The sequence below is a fragment of the Pelobates fuscus genome, chromosome 3, assembly GCF_036172605.1.
Source record: "Pelobates fuscus isolate aPelFus1 chromosome 3, aPelFus1.pri, whole genome shotgun sequence".
NCBI lineage: Eukaryota > Metazoa > Chordata > Amphibia > Anura > Pelobatidae > Pelobates > Pelobates fuscus.
In genome coordinates, this window is record NC_086319.1 from 264,023,985 (window position 1) to 264,046,494 (window position 22,510).

Below are 22,510 nucleotides of genomic sequence, written 5' to 3' on the forward strand. Positions count from 1 at the left end.
CTGGGCTTTCCTTTGGGGTTCTCGCTTGGGATATTGCGTTTTTGCCATCAGTTTCGCCCAAAAGGCCGCCAGGATGGCATCAAGCATTGACTCCAGAGTCCCCTGGGCCTCCGGTCCGCAGTGTATGGTTGCTCGCTGTGGTTGGCTGTGGTAGGTGAGTACGTCCGCCATTTTGCGTGTCGAGTTGCTGTTCAAAGCGTCGTTTTGTGGTTTGTTCGGGCCCCACCACTCTGTGGGCAGTGGAGTGTGGGCCGGGATGTCCCCCCCGGCCGTGAGGGGGGGGGAGAAACAGGACTCTGTGTGGTCCTGCTGGGGTAAGAGACCGAGGACGGGAGGTCGGCCGCCTCTCCCGCCCAGGGTCCTCTCTAGGCCGCAATCGCTCTGCATGCTTGTTGGCGGTCGGCATCCCGGTTTTCCGTTCCGGAGCGCTCCAGCCGCCGTCTTCAACGATTAAATCCCTTTGTGGGTCAGTATTTGAGCGGCAGGAGGCTCGATTCCATGCTTGGTTGAATACTTTGCTAGGGAGCTCCTGCAAGTTGCGGCCGTCCGCCATGCTGGTCAGGCCCCGCCCCCATGTTTAGTCTTTTTTAGTAGCCACTTAGTCACAAACACTGGCCAAAGTTAGCGTTCATATTTGTTTTTGTGTGTGAAAAAAACAAAAAACTAATATTTGGCCAGTGTTTGTGACTAAGTGGCTACTAAGAAAGACTGGACATACCCCACTTGCAATACCTTGGGTTGTCTACTTTTGCAAATGGTATGCCATCATGGGGGTAATACTCATTTCCGGGCTACCATACGCTCTCAAAGGCAACATAACCAATCTGACAAAATTCAATGTAAAAAAAATGAAATGCAAGCCTTATATGTGACTCTCTAACTTTCCAAAACACCATAAAACCTGTACATGTGGGGTACTGTTATTCTCGGGAGACTTCACTAAACACAAATATTAGTGTTTTAAAACAGTAAAACATATTACAACAATAATATAGCCCATAAAAGTGCAGTTTGTTTGTAAAAAATGCAAAAAACACTAATATTTGAGTTCAGCGAAGAATCCAGAGTAAAACAGTACCCCCTATGTACAGGTTTTATGTTGTCTTGGAGAGTTACAGGGTCAAAAATAGTGCTTGTGAATTAAATTCTCTGCACTTTGTCCCTGTGTTGTCAGGCACGTCAATCAAATTTTAATTAATCAAATCACATAATTATGTTAAAAGATTACTTAAATATACATGTAGAATTTTAACATATGCATTTATAGGTATTTAAATTCTACGTGTATACTAATGTAATCTTTTATGTAATTATATGTAGTTATCTTTTATGTAATTATATATATTTGCGGTTATTTGTATTTTATAGATAGATATATATTATTATTATTATTATGATATTTATAGAGCGCCGTCAAATTCTGCAGCGCTTTACAATGGGTGAATGAACAGACATGTAGTTGTAACAAGTTGGACACACAGGAACATGTAGTTGTGACAAGTTGGACACACAGGAACAGAGGGGTTGAGGGCCCTGCTCAATGAGCTTACATGCTGGAGGGAGTGGGGTAAAATGACACAAAAGGTAAGGATAGTATTAGACTAGTGACAGTCGCAGAAGAGGAACCAGTTGGGAGCTATTAACAGTTTAATTGATACGCTTTTATGAAGAAGTGGGTTTTTAACGATTTTTTGTGTGGAGACTGGGTGAGCATCTAACGGAGGAGGGAAGCGAGTTCCACAGGAACGGTGCAGCCCTCAAGAAATCTTGAAGTCGAGCATCAGAGGTGGGAGTATGGACAGAAGATATACATAAGTCTTCAGCAGATCGTAAGGGCCTAGACGGGACATACTTGTGTATAAGGGAAGATAGATAGGTGGGAGCAGCATTATGTAGAGATTTGAAAGCAAGAACCAGAATTTTAAATTGAGCTCTATATTTTATAGGAAGCCAATGTAGGGACTGACAGAAGGGTGAGGCATGGGAGGTGCGGGCGGACAGGAAGATGAGCCTCGCCGCCGCATTCATTATGGACTGTAACAGCGCAAGTTGGCAGCACGTAAGACCACTGAGAAGCGGATTACAGTAGTCAAGACCGAGAAAGGACAGTGGAATGGACCAGCACCTTAGTCGCATCTGGCGTTAAGTAGGGGCGGATGCGCGCAATGTTTTTGAGATGGAAATGACAGGATTTGGCGATAGATTGAACATGAGGCTTGAAGGAGAGGTCGGAGTCAAAGAGAACACCTAGGCAGCGAGCCTGCGTGGTGGAGCTGATGGTAGCACCGTTGACTTGGAGGGAGACAGACACAGAAGTAACAACACTTGAGGGAGGAAAGACCAGAATTTCAGTTTTTGGTCAAGTTTAGTTTAAGGAAGTGGGCAGCCATCCAGTTAGAAAGAGCAGAGAGGCAGTCAGAGACACTAGTCAAGAGGGACAGGAAGAGATCAGGAGAGGACAGGTAGATTTGCGAGTCATCCGCATAGAAATGATATTGGAAGCCAAAAGGAGCTAATGAGTTTACCAAGGGAGGCAGTATAGATGGAGAACAGTAGGAGACTAAGGACTGAACCTTGGGGGACACCAACAGAGAGGAGTTGGGGAGAAGAAGCAGATCCAGAGAAAGAAACGCTGAAAGAGCGCTGGGAGAGGTAGGAGGAGCACCAGGAGAGAGCAATATCTTTTAGACCGATATTGCGGAGGATGAGAAGAAGCTGTTGATGATCAACAGTGTCAAAAGCCGCAGACAGGTCAAGGAGAATTAGGATAGAGTAGTGACCACGAGATTTTGCAGCGACATATATAGAATTTCATTCTAAGTGTATTTTGTTACCTATATATATATATATATATATATATATATATATATATTAACAAAATACAGTTAGAATGAAATTACATATGAATATATAATTTATATAAAATGTTGTTTTAATATTTTATTTAATATTGTAATTATACATATACACTATATATATATATATATATATATATATATATATATATATATGTAATGTCATTCTAAGTGTATTTTAATAATAATATATGTACTTATATTAATATTAAAATACCTTGTTGAAAGTGCACTCACAGGACTCGATACTGTTGCCAAAAATGCATTGTGAATTATATTAATATTAAAATACACTTTGTATGATGTATGATGTTACATACATACATACATACATACACACATATATATATATATATATATATATATATATATAAATATATTTATATTATTGTAAAACATGTTTAATATATTTTTTTAATACTTCCCACCAGCAGGGGGACTGTGCCATTTTAGACAGTCCCCCTGCTGGCAGATCCACAGCCAGCTATATGGGGCCATGTGATCGCTCTTAACCCCCGGGGGCTTCTTCTGCTGGGGGAGGGCTGCCTGGGCTGTGAGGCAGTACTCCCTAAGCGGAGCGCTGATAAGGTGAGTATACCGGGCGCTCCAGGGCTCAAAGCCGTTACGGCGTTCTATGCCGCCGCAAAGGCTTTAAAGCCCATTTAATGCGGGACGGGATAGAACACCGTAACGGCGTTAAGGGGTTAACATGTTTAGTTTTTTGTTTTTGCAAGTTATAGGGCTATAAGTACAAGGAGGACATTGCTGTTTAAAAAGATATGTGACACTGTAACACTGTCATCTGTCATCAATCTCTGAATCACACCTTACATATATAGATATATATATAGATAATATAGTGGAACATTTATTCATACTTACCGTAATTTTCTTTTCCTGGCTATTATTCATGGCAGCATATACACATGGGGTGTGTATACCCCATGTATACCTCCTCCCCTTACAGCCGATAGGACAGGAAAACCACCAAGATTTTAAAAGGAGGCTCCATCCCTAAGGTCCTCAGTCAGTTTACAAGCTCTACAGTACATAAATAGAGACATTAATGGGTGGGAAGTATATGCTGCCATGAATAATAGCCAGGAAAAGAAAATTATGGTAAGTATGAATACATTTTCCACTTTCCTGGCCAATCATGGCAGCATATACACATGGGGAATACCCAAGCTAACAAAGGGAGGGACAGAATAGCGACAGAATAGCCAATCAAATAATCAGAACAATTCAACATAGATAGAAGAATGAACTGAGTTAAGTATTTGAGTACCAAATTGTGCATCATAGACTGTTTTAACGAGCAGTATGAAATGCCAGACACACTTGTCTAAAGAGGTTCAAATGCTAGCTTACAAAAAGTGTCAGCAGAAACCATTGCCATGGAAACCCACGATGCTGCAACAGCAGAAGAGGAGAATGCCCTGATACCCTCCAGCACAGATAGAGAACTGACGTGACGTCCAAATTGTGCCTCATTAACTGCTTCAATGTCCAATATGTAATGCAGGACAAACTCGTTCAAAGAGGTCCAAATGCCAACTTTACAAAGTTTCAGCAGAGACCATTGCCATGGAAGCCCACAAGACGCTGTAACAGCACTAGTGGAGAATGCCCCCAAATCCTTTGGTACAGGTAGAGAATGGCATTGAAAGGCTCTCACTTAAGGCAGGATCTCTGGTGCTACAAGCAAGACAACAATATCCTGTTGAAATTCAGTGAATGGGGGTACACAGGATCGAGCCTGGAGTTCACACATTCACCCTGCTGAGGTACCAGCCACCAGCAACAGCAACGTCTGTGCTAACATCAGGGAAGCTCCTGCTAGAGGTTCAAATGATGGTTTAGTCAGAGCCCGTGAGACCAGTGGTACGTCACATTTTGGTTTCAACACCCTCAGCAGAGGCTTTAGTTTAATTGTTGCTTACATGAAGCAAAGCACCAGGGGCATCAACGCTCAATGGGTACCCTTCAGTACAGGTAGAGAATGACATAGATAAGCATTCACCATAGGCAGGATCTTCAGGTGCCAAATGCAAGACGACCATATCTGTTGAAAAGTAGTGAAAGGGGGTTCACAGGATCATGCCTGGAGTTCACCCATTTTCCTTGCTGGGGTACCAGCCACCAGCACTTTCTGTGCTACCACCATGGAAGCTTCTTCTAGAGGTTCAAATAATGGTTTAGTCAGGGCCCGTGAGACCAGGGGTACGTCACATATTGGCTTCACCACACTCAGTGGAGGCATGATTTCAATCAATGCCTATATGAAGCAAAGTGCAGCTAAGTGCTCCTCTAGAGTGTTATAACACAGAACCTTTCAAGGCCTGAACGAGGAGTAATTCCAACAGACAAAAGCATGTCAAGCTTTGTAAAGCCTGTATAGGAATGTAAGAGGATCTCAATGACCATCTCAGGGATGCCTATACTAATATGGACTCCCACATCAACACCAGAACTTGAGGATCCTGGTGTGTCAAGGGACCTTGTAAGAGATCTGGACGTACTGGAATTTCCCTTGGAGGTTCCAGAATCATCTTATTTATCATAGGAATTAGAGTCGACACGGTCTTCCACTGTCACCTTTTGCATTACCTTTTTAGGAAAGTCGAAAACAGGAAAATATGTACATCAGACTAAAATTCTAAATTTGAGTCAGTGTATCCTGAACCTGAGCATTCTGGTCCTAGCATGTAGAAAATACTTCTGGACCTGGTAGTTCCAAGAAATGGCTATCAGATCTATGTAGGGTATCAGACAAATCTGCGTCAACCCCGAGGATACGTCGTGACATGGTTGCCAATCCACCTTGTCCACAGTTATTCGGGTCAAGCACACAGCCATTGTATTCTGAACCCATGGTTGTTCTTCTGTGCCCTGATCATTATGGGCTGGAATTCCATCAATACGTATCTGTGAGACCCATCTTGATAGATATAGGATACAGTTGCATTGATATTTGAGCAAATTTGGACCCACTCGTTCTTCAACAAGCCTCTGAAGTGAAGAAGAGCCTTGAAAATTACTCTTAAATTCCATATAAATAAATGGAAATATTGTGCAACATGGTCCAAGCAGTGTGCAACCAATCTTATAAAAACTGGAATTCAAGCTAATAATTGACCAATGAGGTTCTGTTCACTGGAAACTCAGATCTAATCCCTCTTTTCAGCTACCAGGTACGGTGTAACTCCACTGATGGGGACATAGTCAGTCGCTGGCTCCAATAATCTTTCTCTTGTTAAACCAAGATAGGAAGGATCTGTGAGGAATCCAGATATGCCATTGGGTCCATCTGACAAGTCTGCTGGTGGAAGCCAGGATTCCTAGTAGTTGCATCTATTTTCTTGCTGTTACCAAGCAGAAATGAAGAAACTGGGAGAGAAAACCTTCACAATCTGTGGAACTGTTCCTGAGATAGGGAAAAGCAGAGCATAGAATTTTCCACTCGGGAATGTCAACCACTGAGCTGACGTGAAACTGCTTTTCTTGATATTCAAGCAGTCAAACTTTAGGAGTTATGAAAGAACTATATACCTCTGTGTGCCTGCCTTCTGAGGGTCTAAGGCTATCAGAAGTAGATCCTCCAGATAATGGAACCAGGTGGAGTTCTGGACTCTCAATAACACTATAAGCACATATAAAGATTCTTGGGGCCGCATTGAGGCCAAATGGTAGGGCGCTAACTTGGAAGTTCTCTTCTGAGCTAATGCCGAAGATCTCTGCAGATTGGACTTAAAGTAAGCATCCTTGAGATATATAGTGGTAAGGAAATTATCCTTCCAGATTGCTTGAGATATGGATCTGATTGACTCCATCCCGAAGACTCTGACATTCAGCCTCTTGTTGACCCCTCTTAGGTCCAGTGTAGGCTTCCATGTGCTTTTCCTCTTAGCACCAGAAGAGAGGTGAAACTTGTCCCTGGAACTGCTCTTGTTCTGGGACCTAAAAAAAAAAGCACCTCTTCGTCCAGAAGGCTTCTTCCTTCAGTGCTTTATCTTCTGATTCATTGGTCTTAATACTCCTGTTGGTATGGAGACTCCTGTGCCTGAAGAAAAAACTCCAGTCTATATCAATCTGGACTATGGATACCACTCAAGCCTCCAGAGTATGACGAGCCCAGGTATGTGTGATCAGAAAAATGAGGCTCCTAGTACTCAGGGAGACATGTTGATTGCTGAAGAGGAAAACTACTGCTTAATAGCTCAATTAGAACCTTGAAAGGCAGGTTTACCAACTGCCATGAATTACCTCTGGAGTATACCCTGCAGGGTCAGTAGCTCCATGTAGCTCAGAAATACTGGTCACTGGGGGTTCTCTGGTCAGACTATGAAGAGCTGGGATCCTTGGAACTTCCGTCCTGAGGTACAAATATCTTGCAGCCCTCATTCGCCTTTTCAATGGAATTATCCAAAGTTTTCCCAAACAGCACCACACCTTCAAATAGAATGGTGTAGAGTGCAGACTTGGAGGATGAGTCATCATCCCAGAAACAGAACCATAATGCTTTCTTAGCTGCTATAGATAAAGCCATTTGATACAGAGAATATCCTAAATACATCTAGGGAGGATTTCTGTGAAAAAAAAGTCAGTTGTAACCAGAAGACTTCAGACTGCCTCTTCAATCCTGGCTTTTAATATCTCTCTCCGTAGTAGCCTTTCGATCTTTAATCACATATTTCATGTTTGTAGAAACAGCAGCGGAAGTCACAGCTGGCTGGCCTCCTGCAATTGTAGGTGTAACATTTTGGACAGGTCTGCGTCCACCTATGATCCATAAGTTTGCAACTTAGGTGGTGTAGTTCTGGGGTTGGAAATAACTTCTTCCACAGGGTAAAGCCTGGCCTCTTTTCTTACCCCTAAGGCCTCTGGAACTTACTTTGTAAGCCCTGCCCGCATGTCATGTGGCTGCACAGTGATAGGTCATGCTGAAGCGACAACCTTCTGGAGGCAGTCAGTGCATAACCGATTCCTTCCACTGTTTTCTCCTCATAACCAGATCCTGGTGAAGAATCAGACATCTGACAAATAACAATAACTAAATATTACATGTGGCAAAGTATTAAGTAAAAAGTGCACTGTTAAATTCTATAAGAAACCAGTGAAACAGCTTTAAAACAGGCTGAAGACAGCACTTATCCATGTCTGGAGACCCTGCAAATACGTGTGGTATGTTTACTGTAATTTTCCCTTTATTTTAGGAACTTTCTGGCAATTGCCCTTATCCAAGATGGCTGCCACAACTTGTATTCCCACAATGCAAGTCATCTGTATTAGGCCCATTAAGGCACAAACTGCACACATGTGGGCCTATTCTGAGTGTGTTTGCCGTTTAGAGACCAGGGAGAGGACTCCGTCTGAAGCCTACATGGCCACTAAACACCAAGGGAACCGGGAATAAATCACTGGGACCGAGGGGACGCAAACTAGATAACAAAAGTGCCTGCAAGGAAGTTTAAAAGGCAACCAGGTGCAAAAAAAACCCCCAAAAAATCAAAGTTTAAAGGCACCACAGAACAAATGTAACACAGTTTCCAAAATGTATCACAGTTTGTAAAATATATCACGTTTTCAAATGCACTGCAGTTTCCAATGACTTGCGGTATTGCATGCAACAGTATTAAATGCAACTTTAAATGAAACAGTTTTAATTGCCACACAGCTTAAATGCTTCCTAGTAGAAGCACAACCCCATAATGTACCACAATCTTAAAAATAAGGTACAGCTGTATAATGCACTAGTTTAAAGATATCAAAGCTTAAATGCATCACAGCATAAAAGCACAACCGCATAATGTACAGCTGTATAATGCACTAGTTTAAAGATATCAAAGCTTAAATGCATCACAGCATAAAAGCACAACTGCATAATGTACTACAGTAAAACAGGCAAATAAAGTAATGAAGATAAAAAAAACATACATGTCCGTAAGTAAAGGGAGAAAAATGCTCACGTCCTAAGGGATGTAGGACAGGAAAAAGACTGAGGACCTTAGGGATGGAGCCTCCTTTTAAAACCTTGGTGGTTTCCTGTCCTATCGGCTGTAAGGGGAGGAGCTATCCCCATGTGTATATGCTGCCATGATTAGCCAGGAAATGTATTTATAACGTCATTCTAAATGTATTTTGATTTAAATATATGTATATTAGAATCAAAATACAGTTAGAACAAATTTAAACCGGTATATCATTTAAAAAAAAAAAAAAAATGTATTATTTTTTATTACATTATATATATATATATATATATATAAATTAATGTCATTCTAAGTATTTTTAATAATAATATATAAATATATATTAATTTAAAAAAAAAAAAACACTTAGAATAATGGATTGTGTATGTGCATATAAAAGCCCTTAGATCATATACACCCTGTTCCAAATTATTATGCAAATGATATTTTTCTCATTTACCTAAATAATTGGTGTAAATAACAGTCAGCATAATTCTAATGTTATCAACTATTAGGAGTACAATTGAAATTTTATTGAACAAACCTCCTAATGAGAACAGTATTTTTTTTTAACAAACGTACAATGCACTGTTCCACATTATTACGCACAGTAAGTTTAAAAACACTCTATAGGTTGTAAAGAACTGAAAATTGTCATTTGTTGTGTTTGCAGCATATTTACTGATATCAAAAGCTATTTCAATCAAACTTATAACAACATTTTAACTTTTTAAACGGTCACGTTCCATTTTAACATAGGACCCCTTATTTGACAGCAGCTTCACAAGTCTTGCATCCATTGAACTTGTGAGTTTTTGGACAGTTTCTGCTTGAATTTGTTTGCAAGATGTCAGAATAGCCTCCCAGAGCTGCTGTTTGGATATAATTGCCTCCCACCCTCATAGATCTTTTGCTTGAGGATGCTCCAAAGGTTCTCAATAGGATTGAGGTCAGGGGAGGATGGAGGCCACACCATGACTTTCTCTCCTTTTATCCCCATAGCAGCCATTGATGCAGAGGTATTCTTTGCAGCATGAGATGGTGCATTGTCATGCATGAAGATGATTTTATTACGGAAAGCATAGTTCTTCCTTCTGTATCAGGGAAGAAAGTGGTCAGTCAGAAACTCCACATACTTTGCAGAGGTCATCTTTACACCTTCGGGGACCCGAAAGGGGCCGACCAGCTCTCTTCCCATGATTCCGGCCCAAAACATGACTCCACCACCGCCTTGTTGACGTCGCAGCCTTGTTGGAACCATCCACCTGGACCATCCAGGGTTGCACGGTACTCATTAGTGAACAGGACTGTTTGAAAATTAGTCTTCATGTATTTTACTGCCCAATGCAGGCGTTTCTGCTTGTGAGCATTGGTTAGTGGTGGCCGAATAGAAGGTTTATGCACAGTTGCAAGACTCTGGAGGGCTCTACACCTTGATGTCCGTGGGACTCCAGAGGTACCAGCAGCTTCAAATATCTGTTTGCTGCTATGTAATGGTATTTTAGCAGCTGCTCTCTTGATCCGATGCATGGATCTGGCAGAAATCTTTCTCAATGTGCCTTTATCTGCACAAACCCGTCTGTGCTCTGAATCAGCCACAAATCTCTTAATAGTGCCATGATCACGCTTAAGGTTTCGTGAAATATCTAATGTTTTCATACCTAGTCCAAGGCATTGAACTATTTCACTCTTTTCGGAAGCAGAGAGATTATTTTTCTTCCCCATATTGCCTGAAAATGGTGCTCTGCTTAATAATGTGGAACACCCTTCTTTAGTAGTTTTTCCTTAAATTGGGCTCACCTGGCAATCTAATTATCACAGGTGTCCGAGATTGTTTTCAGTGATCAAAAATCCCTGAGACACAATGCCATCCATGAGTTAAAATGAAAAACAAAATATTTAATCTTTGTGACACAAATATAATTTGCATAATAATTTGGAACACGGTGTATATCTGTGGCGGAACCAACCCTGCCACTTGTGCCTGGAAAGGACTGCTTGCCAGCCTCTTGCCCTGCGACTATGGCCCTGGGATGTATTGCCCTTCTAGGAACTGATTTGGGCATATTGTATTTTATTATGCTGCTGCTGGCCCTTTAAGAACCATCTGGGGACATACTGTGGAGTTACTGGGTGGCCACCATTTCATGTATCAGAGGCACATTGTGAGAACAATGGATGGCGGCCATTTTAACTCACAGACACTGTTGTGACTTTTCTACACAGTGCCATCTCGCCGGTATTTGGTGCACAAAGACATCGTGCAGTAGTTTTAAACTATACAACAGATGACACATTATACAGTAATTGTTTTTCATATAGCCTGTATATGTTCTGTGGAATCTGCATTAAACTGTATCTTCCAAACCACTGAACGGATCTGGGTGAATTTTGGATATGTGGTTCACCCAGATCCCCCGGTTCCGAGGATATATTTTATGGGGTCTCTGTGATATGTTTTATAAAACTGTATTTCTCTGCCTGTGATAACTATATTACCCATTGTGTTCAGTAATCATATTACAGGCAGAGGGGAGGATTTTGTGTGGGAGTGTCTGTGTGTATTGTATGTGTTTATTGGTTGTTTTCAAAATCCTGTGGGCAGTACTATGTTTGTGGATTGTGAATAAAAGAGGCTGTATGTGCCAGCACAGTCAGTTCTGCTTGACCTCAAAACGAAGTGTTGTCTCGTTATTGGGGGAATTGGATTGTATGCTGATTGCCAGGAGTGTAAGCTGATTGTATTTTTTTCCTGTTCAGCTGTTTACAGCATTCATATGCTTGATAGCATTCGTATGCTTCTCCGATTCGGTGGTTGTGGTGTCTGCTGCAGTGCTTGGAGTCCTCAGGAAGCGCTAGGAGCATCCTTCAACGGAGATACCCAGTCGGGGTGCCTGTCGAACTTTTACAATATCTATATCTATATATATATATATATATATATATATATATATATATATATATATATATATATATATATATATATATATATGATCTAAGTACTTTATTAACTTTTTTAAACTTTGTACTTTTTCTATTTTTTAAAACTTTTATGCAGGCATGAGCGGGAGCTCACGCACTCCCTCCTGCAGGCACTGCACAAGCCGGCTATTCCGGCCATGTGATCGCGAGGACCTTGAGATCACATGGCCCAGAAGGGCCAGTTCAGGCCGAGGGGGTTTGCCTGAGCTTCCAGGAACACGACCGCCGGTGGGGGATCGCCAGCGATCAGGTAAATGCAGATTTTGGGTTTGGACGTACCAGGTACATCCTTGGTCGGGAAGGGGTTCAATGGCAGATAATTGAGCAGTGAGACTGAAGCATTATCTATACACCAAACTGCGTAATTTAGCTAAAGTTGTTTTGGTGTTTATAGAATCCCTCGAGGTAGGATATAGCATGCATCCAGCAAGATCGATTTTGGAGTCAAGGGTCCATCTTAGTAATAGAGAACTTGGCAAACTGTTCTGTAAGTACATTCATTGATACAGCATCAAAACTTGTAATTTAACAATAAATTATATAAAAATAAAATTAAACAACCACATAATGTGTAAACGAATGTTTATGGTACTAGTTTACACATAAATAAAAACTTTTTTTCATGGAGGCTGTGTGAGTCATTGCCAGGGGAGGTGTGACTGGGTTGCATAAACAAAGCGATTTAACTCCTACAGCAGAGCATTTATCATTAAGACTGCAGCCATATTGTCTACATACAAAAACAGCGACATTAAAGGACCACTATAGGTACCCAGACCACTTCATCTTAATGAAGTGGTCTGGGTGCCATGTCCATCTAGGGTTAACCCTGCAGCTGTAAACATAGAAGTTTCAGATAAACTGCTATGTTTACAATAGGGTTAATCCAGCCTCTAGTGGCGGTCTCACTGATAGCCGCTAGAGGCGCTTCTTACTGTGATTTTCATGCGTATTCAGCGGATGAGGTCGGAAGAGGGAGGAGAGTCCCCAGGGCTGAGGGAGCCCGGCGCTGGAGAAAGGGGAGTGTTTAACCCCTTCCTCCCCCTCCATCCCGGCAGGAGTGGGACCCTAAAGGGGTGGGGGGTACCGGGACCCCGAGGGTGGGGGGGACCAAAAGAAGCTATAGTGCCAGGAAAACAAGTGTTTTCCTGGCACTATAGTGGTCCTATAAGATAATAAGCTAACATGGTTTTGTTGCTTGAAGTATCTCATTAACCTGCAATGGCAAATAACACAGTTGCACATTTCATGAACAAGAACAGAAATTTATTCTTCACGATTTAGTTTAAATACCGGCTTTCCTAACTAGAAAGCTGATCACTGAAATGCAAGCCGTACAAACTACTGGTCGGACGTGAATGGAGGCTGTTTTAAAAGCTTTGTAATGTGACATTAATCAGATGAATTATTTAGAATAGGTTCTGCAATAGATTTGCATATTTTAAGGCACACACACTAGTGGTTTTATTTATCTAGCTTTTGCTAATGCCATCCCAAATCATAAAATGTGTCTTCCTGGCACCCAAAAATTGCATTAATAATATGGAACATTTCTTCATCATTACAGCGAGTTTCATCCAAATTGGGAAGTACTGATTGTCTAAATGCCCTGGAAGCAAATCCATGTTGTACAAACTGTCAAAAGGGGACATTCTCAGGAGAAAAAAAAATTCTATTTATGTCAAACCAGTCAAAAAAATCTTTAACAATAAAGCAGCAAAATTACAGTCTGGGGACTTTATAGATTTTGCAGAGAGCGCCGGCAGTAAGATTGTACAGCGAGACCCTCCATACATAAAGCCAATTCCCTGAATCCTTTTGGGGGTAGTAACACTTCTAGATGTTTGTAGCTCTGCCCAGTGTCAAGTAGTCTCTACTCTGTCTCAGTATATGTTTTGACTAGGCTGGAATTTCAGTGACATTCTAACACAGTATGATTATTTCATAAAGATTATATGGCAATATAGGGTTAGAACACAAACATATAATTCTCACCCTATAGTGTTAAACGCACCATCTAGTCCCATTGCCAAACTAAATATAGTAAAATCTTACTTGTACATAAGTCTGCAGCTGCCCTGATCTGCCTGCTGGGCTGACATCATCAGAAGTGATTCTCTGAACCAATCACATTGCTTTTCTATAGGATTGCCAGAGACTGTCAAGAAGGCAGATCAGGGAAGCCAGCACAAGTCAAAAACAGCCCTAGCTGATCAGCATCTCCATGAAGAAAGTTCAGTGTCTCCAGGCAGAGTGTGGAGACACTGAACGGACGTGCTGCACAAAAGCAGCACTGCCCCAGGAAACACCTCTTGTAGCCACCTGAGTGGCCAATAGTGTTATGACTAGGCTGTAACGTAAATACTGTATTTTCTCTGAAAAGACAGTGTTTACTGCAAAAAACCTGAAGGGAATGATTATACTCACCAGTACAAATACAATAAGCTGTAGTTCTGTAAGCGCTACGGAATTTGTTGGCGCTATATAAATATAATAATAATAATAATAATGACTATAGTGTCCATTTAAGGAATGTTGAAGTAGTTAGATTGCTTAGAGTATAAATGTAAAATTATACATTGTACTTTCTGGATTTGCAAACCTTATGAGTCACTTACATCTGTGCTGTACTAGTTTGCAGACCAAGTCATCTATTGGAGATGAACAATCTTTGATGACTCTCAAAAACGAAATGTTGCTAGAAACCTTTCAGGTGTAGAAGTGCCAGATAAAGGGATTAGAAAGGGAATGTTACTTTTTCCCTCAGAAGAAACATGCGACTCCCTTTTTAGAACACTTACCTGTAATATTCTATGAAACTGATAGTGGTACCATCACCCATGGTAAAGGTATCCTTAGGGCTTTTGTTCCATTCAATGTCATCAATCCGATAGGTGCGATTGTTGTATCTGGTAATTATGATGTTGCCAATCAGCTCCTTGGACATTTCATCTTGAAAGTTTGCTCTGTTCTCTTGATACAAAGCATGCCTGTCATGGGGCATAAATAAACGGTTAAGCTATTAGTGGTAGCATTAAAAAAATGTAAAAAAAAAAAAATATCTGACCTTGCCAATGTGTAAGAAATTAGGTTTATGGTAAAGCAAAGTTTATGGTGTTCAAATAAAAGCACAAACATGAAAATGTAACTTTAGACAGGGTTAGGTAAATTAAAAGACCACTTTAGCTTAATGAAGTGGTCTGGGTGCCAGGTCCAGCTAGGGTTAACCCATTTTTTTTAAATAAACATAGCAGTTTCAGAGAAACTGCTATGTTTATTAATGGGTTAAGCCTTCCCCCAAAGCCTCTAGCGGCTGTATAACTGACAGCCGCTAGAGGCGCTTGCGTGATTCTCACTGTGAAAATCACAGTGAGAGCACGCAAGCGTCCATAGGAAAGCATTGTAAATGCTTTCCTATGCGACCGGCTGAATGCGCGCGCAGCTCTTGCCGCGCGTGCGCATTCAGCCGACGGGGCGGAACGGAGGAGGATCGGAGGCAGAGATCTCCCCGCCCAACGCTGGAAAAAGGTAAGTTTTACCCCTTTTCCCCTTTCCAGAGCCGGGCGGGAGGGGGACCCTGAGGGTGGGGGCACCCTCAGGGCACTATAGTGCCAGGAAAACGAGTATGTTTTCCTGGCACTATAGTGGTCCTTTAATGAAAATACATTTTCTGACATCAGGCTGTCTATTTTGTGAAAATCAATTATTGGAAAAAACTAAACAAACTTGAGGTTTACCCCCTTAAGGACGGCAGGCTTTCTATGCCATCCTTTTTGGGGTGGCTCTAAAACCTGGAGGGCAGCATAGAACATCCCCGCCGTCCAGGGGACTTACTGGGTCCCTGCCAATCTCAATCATGGGTTATGCCTGGGAACTCTTGTAGCCCCCCTCTAACCGATCTCAACCTCCCGGGCCATTGGATCGCAGGATCCTCGTGATCACATGTCAGGAATAGCCGGCTTGTGCAGTGTCTGCAGGGGGACTACCTGAGCTCTCAGGCGACCCCTCTAATGCCTGCAAAAAAGTTTTTAAAAGTAGGTTAATAAAAATGTATAAAAAGTAATTCAATTATATATATCTAAGGACAGTCAATACAATGTTAAACAAAACTCTACACACCAGTCAAGCCATAAGACATGCTTTACCCACAGAAATCACAAATTTGCAGTGATGTTTAGGGAGATCGGCTTGTGTTTTGGGTAGATGTTCCTAATTGGGGTCCATTCCCAACTATATGCTCTTTTGGACTGACTGTCGCCAGTCATCCCATTTTTGCCATGCCGTCGGCCAAACTTTGCTTGCGGTTCTCATCCGCCTCGCCGCGGTTTTGTAAGATTTGGTGGTTTCCACCAATTTTAAGCATTGGTCAATGTTTGGTGGGTTTTCGCTGAGCCACATCCTGCTTAAGGACATTAGGGCTGCGATAATGATATGATATAGGAGATATAGGTCTGCCTTTCGTAGTTCGTGGGGTAGTGCTAATAAAAGATCAGTTTCTGGGGAGAACGGCAGAGCCACACCCGTGGACCCAGTTACGGCCGTCGAACGCTGCCCCAGAAGGGTTTAAGTTTTGGGCAAGTCCACCAGATGTGGAGCATTGTTCCCTGCTCTTTTAAGCATCTCCAGCATGATTTTGACTTCCGTCTATCGAATTTGTGTAGCCTAGTGGGCACCATGTACCAACGATACAACACCTTCCTGCTAATCTCTATGTGAGATGTATTTAGTGTTAAGTATTTGTGAGCAGGCGACAGTTGGGACCATGTTTCGTTAGATATGTCTAGGTTTAACTCTTTCTCCCAGGCTTTTACAAAGCTTAAAGCTTTTGGTGGTTCCTTGGTTCCAGATAGTTTATATAGGAGAGACAGTAATTTTTGTGGTGGTTTTTGGGCCAAGCAGATTTTTTTCTATCTCAGTCACTGTGTTGACTTGTTGAGGTGCCCTATCGGTATCGACATGTTTTCTCGCCCATGACTGTAATTGTAAATAAGTAAAGTAGGCTTTGGGAGGTAGATCGAACGTGTTGGACAGTGAATTGTAGTCCAGTATGCTGCCATCTGACATTATTTGAGATAAACCCCTAGTCCCACCGTTATGCCATAGGCCATGGTCAAATCCGGGAATAAGGATATGAAACGCTTGGGTTTGTAGCGCTGGGGAGATATATGAGGCAGGGTAGTGTTCTTTAATATGTCTATCCCATACCGAGAGTGTCGCTGCCGTGGTGGGGCATATGTTCTGATACTTTGGTCTTTTATGCTTGGGAATCCAGGCCAGGGTGGACATTGCCATTCCGCCAGTGTGTGCCATTTCTATTTGATGCCATGGTGGTGGTGTTGCGTGGTGGAAGGTTGTTATGAGGGTGCCCATCAAGGCCGCTGTGTAGTATTTCCTGATGTCTGGAGCCCCCATCCCACCCTCTTTAAAAGGCCTATACATGGTCACCGCCGCCACCCTGGGTCGTTTCCCTCCCCATATGAACCCATTCAATACACCTTTGGCTTCCTTAAAAAAATTTTGTGGTATGCGGATTTGAAGTGTTCGGAATGAGTACTGTAGCCTTGGTAATATCATCATTTTTGCTGCCGCTATTCTCCCCGACCACGAGATGTATTTCCCTTTCCAGCTATGCAGCTGTTTAATATCAACAAGTAACTTTAAATAGTTTGCTTTGTACATCTTCCTTATTGTGGGTGTGAGGTGGATCGTTAGAAACGTCAGGTGGTCCTTTCTCCAGTCATATGTGTGTTTGCTCTTTAGGTTAGTGAGTTGGTCTGTGGTGAGATTAAGTCCCATGGCTTGCGTCTTACTGATATTAAGTTTATAATAGGAGCAGTCACTGAACCTTGTTAGTATTTTTTGGAGGTGCGGTAATGTGGTTTCGGGTTTAGACAAGGTAAGCATTACATAGTCGGCGAACAGGGTGATCTTATGTGTTTTCCCACCCATTTTGATCCCTTCAATGTCGTGGGAGTCTCTTATGTGTTGTGCTAGGGGTTCTAATGCCAGTATGTAGAGCAGTGGAGAAAGCGGGCATCCCTGTCTGGACCCATTAGAGACATGGAATAACTTGGAGGTGAAGCCTCCGTTCGTGATCTTCGCTGCTGGATTATCATATAGTGCTGTTACTAGCGTAATGATACATTTTGGGAAGGCAAACTTCCTCAATACGGCTTCTAGATACCCCCAGTGCAGCCTGTCAAACGCTTTCTCGGCGTCCAATGACAGTGCCACACTGGGTTCTCCTGTTGTCTGGATCCTGTGGAGGATGTTGACCAGTTTCCTGGTCCCATCTGAACCCTGCCTGCCCCGAACAAAGCCTACTTGGTCGTCTCGGATTAGTTTGGGAAGAATGTTACCCAGTCTATTGGCGTATATTTTTGCCAGTATTTTTAAGTCCGTATTTAGGAGTGATATTGGCCGTAAATTCTGGCATTTATGTGGTGGTTTCCCAGGTTTCGGTAATGTTGTTATGTGGGCTAGCAGCATCTCTTGTGGTATTTTCCCTGTCTTGAGGATAGTATTGTAAAGTTTTTCTAGTGTGGGGGTTAAAATGTGTGAAAAGGTCTTATAATATAAATTTGTAAAGCCATCTGGGCCAGGTGATTTCCCCTTTGGGAGGGCTCTGATTGTGTGTGTTATTTCAGTCTTAGTAATGGGTTCGTCCAAGAAGGTTCGATCCGCCTGTGTAAGTTGCCTTGTGTGGACTTCTTCTAGGAAGGTGTTAATGTCCAAGTCGAGTGGTTGGTGTGTGTGTTCATCTCTTTTTAGGTTGTATAACGTATCATAGTAATCTGCTAACATGTCATTGATATCGTGGGGGTTATACACCTTATTTCCTAGTGGGTTTAAAAGGAAAGGTATTTTTGCATTTTGTCTTTTCTGCCGCAGAAGTGCTGCTAAGGCCTTCCCTGCTCTGTTCCCCTGGGTATATGTTGTAAGTTTGAGCCTGTGTGCTATAGTGGCGGTGGTGTGTAGGTGGATGTCATTCAACTGTCCTTTAAGTTGGTCTATGCGCTGTTGGTTGGATATGGTTGGGTTTAGGGTATGTGCAGAGGTTTCGTCCCTAAGCGATCTCATAAGAGTTAAATATTCTTTCTTTGCTTGCCTATTTAGATGCTTGGCTGATCATGAGACCGCCAATAAATGCCTTATGCGCTAGCCACGTCGTGGCTAATGGGACATCAGGTGTGTCATTTATCGAGAAGAATGAAGTGATTTCTTCGGTAAGTTTGGTACTAAAGTCTGAGCTGTGTAAGAGCGCTTCATTCATGCGCCAGGGTGTGGATCCGCAAAATTGGAATTGATCTTTTAAGGTTAATATTACTGGGGCATGGTCAGACCAGACTATATCACCTATCTCACTGTGTATAGCATTCGACACCATGTCACCCGAGACAAATATGAAATCAATTCTAGAATATGTTTTGTGTACTGAGTAATAGAATGTGAATTCTCGATCATTCGGGTGTTGTGCCCTCCATACATCATACAGATTGTGTTCCAAGAGAAGTTTTACCAGAGCTGTTGCCTGTTTGCCTAATGTTTTACATCTTGAGGACTCAGCCGACTGTGTGGTATCCAGTCTGGGCTGCATTATGTGGTTCAGGTATCCACAGAGGATTGTGGAGGAGGGATAGGTGGTGGGGATTTTGTGTAGGACCTTTTGTAGAAAATTTCTCTAATCATTATTAGGCCTATATATCACTAGTGTGTATAAGGCATCATGGATTTTGCAGTGTATTATGAGATATCGACCCTGCGTGTCTTTTTTGAGGCTCAGGAGCTCAAATGTAACTGAAGCATGAATGAGGAAGGACACTCCTCTAGATTTAGATGAGTAGGTGGAATGGTGTTGCGTGGGGTAGTCCCTACTCGCGATACTAGGTACCCTGTTGTGTACAAAATGTGTCTCTTGTATGCACAGTATGTCTGATTTTGTGCGTTTTGGGTCGGCAACAAGGAGCCTCCTTTTGTGTGGTGTATTTAAGCCACGAGTATTGATAGTTTGTATCTTCATAATTTGTGTTTAGGTTTGCAACGGTGCAGTACAGTATAGTGTGGCGCCTGGCTATCACTTCCCTCATGCTGAGTAGGGGGTCGTTGTGGCGTCATTAGTAGCAAAGAGGGTGGGCCAGGACCCGCCACATTTTTGTGTCGTAGTGTGAGGGCGGATAGGCGATGATGCCGGTTAGGATTTTTATCGAACCTTCTGGAGGCTTTTAGCCGATCATGGTTATCTCTGGGTGGGGAAGAGGAACTTGGGGAAGGAATTTTAACTATATACAGAATGTCTCTCTCGGAGACGGTATGTGGTTTTACCACATCCGGGGGATAGAAGAGAGGGTTCTCTTCCATTTAGCCTGGCTATTGGGCACCTATATTTGCATTAGTGTGCTGCATCTTCAGTGGAGTAGGTGCGTGTAGGTCCATGTTGTGGATCCTGGCGTATTCAGTGCCCACAAATTTGGCAGAGTTGGGTAGTCCTATCCTGTGTCGGGCTAATCTAAGGCCCTAACCGGGGGTTCAACAGTGAGGGTAAGACACGCTGCCCCCGCCTGTCAGGGTGTGCACGCTGCCCCCGCCTGTCAGGTCAGGTGCACGCACGCAGCCCCAGCAGCTTACATTATATACATTCCAGTATAAACAAATATTCAAGAAAAGTTTTCCCATCAAGACTTGTCTGTTTCTCCCACCGCTAGCATCTCCCACCGCTAGCATCCCCCCCTCGTTCTCCCAACCCCGTCCCGTATCAGTCCTCTGGAATCACCTCAATTCAAACATACAGAGAGCCTGGGTTATCAGGCCTCCCGTTACCATGTGGTGTTTTTAGAGCCCATCATACAGCACGGGTCAGTTGTATATTTCAGTTCATAGCCGCACACAGGGTCTCGGCTTATGTGATCGGGTACCAAGTCATTCAGGTAGTGTGTATGCCTCTGCCTGAGCCATAAGTGTCGGATGTTTCACGGAGCTGAGTCCCAGGGTTGGCAGGGAGGACCGCGAGGAGGGAGAGGGAGAAGGGATACATCAGCTTGGGCTATAGAGCCAGACCGGGGTCCCCCGCACTTAGCCACTGCTCTGCTTGCGCCTCGTCACAGGGACGGCGGAAGATCCCGGTCCGGCTCTGCACATCCTGGGGGAGTCCCCTTTGGGGGCCGGTAGCCATCGTCAGTCGGTCGGGATTCACTGTTTGTCGGGGTAGGAGGGAAACCAAGGAGGGGTACGTGTCCAAAACTTTTAAAATACAGTAATTTCACACGGAAGGGCCATCACTCACAAACCAGTACACCGGTTGGTTTTAGTGTTTTCCATGAGTTTTTTTCCAGTTCTGTTTGAGTGTGCCTGCTTGGTGGACTGCGCAGCCGGTTCCACAGACATGTCCCAAGCTTGTAGTGTCTTCACGCCATCCTCAGGAGTGCTCATCACCGCCGTGCTGTCATCCTTCGTGACGAGCAGTTTTGTGGGGAAACCCCATCTATAACGGGTTCGGTGGGACCGCAGCTTGTTGGTAACTTGAGAGAATTCTTTACGTTGTCTTAGAGTGGCGGCCGACAGGTCCGCGTAGATCCTGAAAGTGGGGTAATCAGGTAGTGGTTTGGCCTTCATTCTACTGCTGCGGAGGATGTGCTCCTTTATATGAAAGTAGTGGTCGCGGAGCAGTATATCTCTAGGCACTGTTTGCGGGAGGTGCCGGGGTTTCGGGATGCGATGCACCCTGTCTACTAGCAGCATATCCGTGGGTATCTCCGGTGAGTATGCATGCAGTAGGTTCCGCACATATGCCTAGAGATCGTCGTTAGAGACATCCTCGGGCACTCCTCTTAGGCGTAGATTATTGCGGCGGGAGCGAACCGCTAGATCCGCCAATTTGTCTTCTAATTTGGTGATTTCTGTTGCCATGCGTTCCACAGTTGTGGCCAAATCATTATGGGCTGTGGCAAATTCGTCACATTTATCCTCCATATGAGATGTTCGTTTACCCAGCTCTTGTATGTCCTTACGCATGGAGTCTGCTGTATGTTGCCACGTGGTGATAAGTTTGTTAGACAATCTCCAGGGCTGCATTAAGATCCGCTTTCGTTATTTGTGATGTGTCCGATTGCGTTCCTGGGTCGCTGGTGTGCATGCCGTCGTCCGATTCGGGGTCCACGGACTCTTTTGAGACTTGCGTCGCCAAAGTCGCAGGGGTTTGTTTTTGGCTGAAAAAATTTGCTTGTCCGGTTTTGCCGAGCTCCTCTTAGTTTTGTGGTGGGACATTGTTGTGTTGTGGTGTCAGATGCAGCTTTAGGCTTTAGGATTGCGATGGATTAGGTGCCCGAGTGCCGGAGCAAGTTTTCATGCGACCATCTTGCTCCGTGGTTAACCACGCCCCCCCGTCTTGTATTTATTTTAAACTATTTCAGTCAAACTTAAGTTCAGTAAGTAAGTTCATCTTGATTACACAAATATTTCCGAACCAAGAGATAAACAATAATTTCCGGTTCCAAAGCTCAGCACTCAGGTTACCCATCATTAGGGAAATTTATTCCAAAGATTAGGAGACAGTCTTAGTCAACCAAATGCTGAGATAATTCACCCTCTGCAAGCACCACTTGAAAGGCTTTTATAAAAAAAAAAAGAAAAAAAAAAAGCATGGTTTTGACCCAAGAGATTTGAAGGTCAATCAATGTGTACTGGAGGGGTTGAGGTGTTGTTAAA

The 22,510-nt window shown here is 43.1% G+C and overlaps 2 protein-coding genes across 2 annotated transcripts in view; both read right to left on the bottom strand.

Annotated features, from left to right (window-relative positions):
• The window catches only part of PIWIL2 (piwi like RNA-mediated gene silencing 2), a 198,569-nt gene that overhangs the window by 116,270 nt on the left and 59,789 nt on the right, over positions 1 to 22,510 (bottom strand). The window contains exon 7 of the mRNA XM_063446248.1: positions 14,611 to 14,799. Within this exon, the coding sequence (XP_063302318.1) occupies positions 14,611 to 14,799 (189 nt within the window). The remainder of the gene's footprint in view (positions 1 to 14,610; positions 14,800 to 22,510) is intronic.
• Positions 1 to 22,510, bottom strand: part of POLR3D (RNA polymerase III subunit D) — a 243,513-nt gene that overhangs the window by 51,966 nt on the left and 169,037 nt on the right. The gene's annotated exons all lie outside the window — the stretch shown is intronic.